This window comes from Penicillium paradoxum (assembly GCF_028828445.1).
Source record: "Penicillium paradoxum strain IBT 22861 chromosome Unknown utg000004l_segment0_segment0, whole genome shotgun sequence".
NCBI lineage: Eukaryota > Fungi > Ascomycota > Eurotiomycetes > Eurotiales > Aspergillaceae > Penicillium > Penicillium paradoxum.
The window spans coordinates 1919009-1922033 of record NW_026643182.1 but is presented as its reverse complement, the minus strand read 5'-3'; the positions used below and the strand labels follow the sequence as shown (position 1 = coordinate 1922033).

Sequence of the window (3025 nt, the reverse complement as noted above, 5' to 3'; positions counted from 1 at the left end):
GGCCCTCCGAGCCCCCATGAGGAATGAAGCGGTATTCAGAAGCATTGTGTATACTCCGTATTCAAAATAGTACACGGAGAACAGCGGAGCTGTCACGTCGATCTGAATGTGATTTCCTGGGTCCTTTGACCCGCTCGCCCCTTTTCCTGGTTCCCCGGCGGGCCGGAACGCGCAAACATCAATTATGGGGATGTAGGAGGCGCCGGGGAGATAGTATTCCACATTCCCTTAATGTGGTCGGGGGGGGTTAGATGTATGTTAAACCAAAAGTACAGTCGATCGGCCTTGGACTGGGACGGATCCCCAGCTTTAGATATGACCAGTCTGACAGAGGCGGCGATCATGCGCCCAACTGGGAGAGTGGAAAGTTGGTCGTCGGGAGCCCAAGGAGCTGGATCGATCCACCTAGAGCTCCGGGGAAGGGCGTCACATTCTTTCCGGTGGGCGCTAGTCTTGCATTACGCAAGTCATGGGCAACATTCAGAAGGACATGAATATTGACAGATAGAACGGAAGGGGGCGTGATCATCCGGGGAAAGGGGAGAGAACCTGAAAATCAGCACGGAGTTGATAGATGGGAAATGTCTTTGTTTTAATGGGCTAGACCTGAGCGATCTAGACCCGCACACTAATTAATGGAATAATTGAATTTTTGGTCTGAACAAAGAAAATCCACTACACCAGATGGAGTACGGAGTACGGAGTACGTCCGTACGGAGCACAACATTTTAGAGAATGCGCCTGTGGGGATGTCGCTGATTTGTGCGAGAAATAGTACGGGATTTACTCGGAGAATGCACGGTAATCGCTTTGATCGAGTTGACGGGGGTCTGGGATTCTAGCCCAACATCTGGAAGGGTGCGATGCCCATTGCCATAGAGCCGAGGAACTGTATTTATCCGTCGTCCCCGTGGAGACGGAGGAAGGGAGCGAAAGTCCCGAGGCTGCGGCAGCCGTTGGGCCAATTTACCGCTTCCCACCTAGATTGTAACGTTGTAAGCTAAGGGCTTCTAGCTCACCATTTCGAATGCTCCACGGGCTCTAGACTTGGGCCGAGGTGGAGACACGGAGGAACTCCCTGAATCCCTGAAATCCTGAAATGCCGCGAAGTGTTCATTTAAAGATGGATGGATGGCTCATTCCCCCCGTGAGCGTTCTCATCTCTCCAATTCCGACTTTTGTTCGCCAACAGCCTCTGGTTGAAATCATCGGTGTTGACGTGTTGGATCGAATTTTGACCGCCAAACGCCAAACTATCTGATCCCTGACTGATTCAGGCGATCGCAGACTCCGTTTGGGCGCATGCGATTAGGGCTGCAAACTTGCAATCCCGCCTGCATCTCCCGCAACATTTGCATCTTGTTTTTTTTTATTATTGACGAAGCGGTCAATCCGAGGCATGATCATTGGGGAATTATCATCGCAACTGGAAAATCCAAACAATCCGATTTTCCCAGATCTGCTTGGGCAGCCTTTTTGGGGAACGATATCCCATGCCGTAAGGGGCTTTTTAGAAGCATCGAGTTATCTGTTGAGATCGGAGATCGTGACTTCCGCCTCACTGTCAGAGTGTCAGAGTGTCAGAGGATCCCAGGGTACGGAGTATCGGGTGTGGCAGGGAACGCAACGCTAAACCGAGGATCCGATCTTCCCCGTCCAGAATCGGATACATCGAGACAGTGCGGATAAAAGAAATCAGAATTAATAATTAGAAAAGAGAAAAGAGAAAAGAGAAAAGAATATTTTTTCTTTTCTTTTTTGCTTTTTCTCATTTTTTTCTGATTTTCTTTTCTCTCTTTTCCCTGATCGCCCTTTGTTTGACGTGGGATTGTTCTGATTGATCCATTCTGGGACATTTGATTTGGGATTATTTCCGCTTTGGGATAATTCCCTTTTCAATATTCCATTTTGGGTGCTGCAAGGGTATCCGGCAGTCTAGAAGCCTTTCCCCGGCTTTGGTCGTTGATATCTATTTGTGTTGCCCTTTCACACCGTTTATTGATAAACACCTCCCCACCCTCGATCCCTTCTTCACCTTTTCAATCTTCACACGGTTTATCTTGGGCCCTGGTAACATCCACCCCTCAACTACAACTACACCCATCCGCCATTATGATTCCCATTCAATCCCGTTTGCTTGCGATGTCTGCCCCAAAGGGGTCGGCTCCCATCGCCAGCACCGATCCAGCACAACCAACATTTGCCTGGAGCGGCAGCTCTACCTCTTCTCTCATGTCAAGTCCATTCGCCCCTCCACCCACTCCGACCGACTCTCTCCTCGACATCAACCCTCGCAAATCATCCTTCTCCAGCGAGATGGCAGCGGCATATGCCTTCCCTTCTTGGCCAAACCGACCTTCGCTTTCCAGCAATGGCTCTGCCGACTCCTGTGCCAGCGCCTATCTCTCAGATGACGACCTCCTCTGGATGCCAGAGAATTCAGCTGCAGAGCAAGCCGTTGAGGAGGCAACCAACCAAGCCACTCTCTGCTCGGTGACCATGGAACACCAACTCCAGCGCATGCGCGCTATCGCCGAACAGGAAGATCGTGCCAATTTCCTCGCCAAGGTTGACGCCCACGCACGCGCAACCCAAGCCTTGCGCACAACGAAGCAGGCCATTGTGAACGAGCGCGAGACTTCCAAGCGCAAGAAGCGTCGAGTCGTGCCTACTCCCAAGAGACGCGCCCACTCGGCCTCCAAGGTGTCTCAGTAAACTCACCGGTGTCTACCGGTGCAGTGCAGGCACTGTCCGCCAACGCCTTCTCTTCACGACCATGTCCTTACTTCCTTATCTTTTAATTTTCACCCCGCATCTCTCCGAAGAGTCTAGACCCACAACCAGTGTTTTCTCCGATACCCTCTTTTTTTCCTTTCAACCGTGATATCCGCCCGCTCGCCTCATCTCAACTGCGAATCACTTCTGACAGCGAAGCGATCAACGCGTGTCGATCATCAGCCACATGTTGCAAGCTTTATCCTGGGTCATATTGCGCAAGTGCGACCACTGTGACCCAAGGGAGCAC

General features: G+C 51.2%; 1 protein-coding gene across 1 annotated transcript; it reads left to right on the top strand.

Annotated features, from left to right (window-relative positions):
- Positions 1 to 2112: 2112 nt before the first annotated feature.
- On the top strand, positions 2113 to 2715 carry N7457_004460 (uncharacterized protein; the record flags this gene model as incomplete). Its single annotated transcript, XM_057175505.1, has 1 exon — positions 2113 to 2715. One exon carries the CDS (start codon positions 2113 to 2115, stop codon positions 2713 to 2715), a length of 603 nt encoding a protein of 200 aa, XP_057032552.1.
- Between the last annotated feature and the right edge of the window lie 310 nt (positions 2716 to 3025).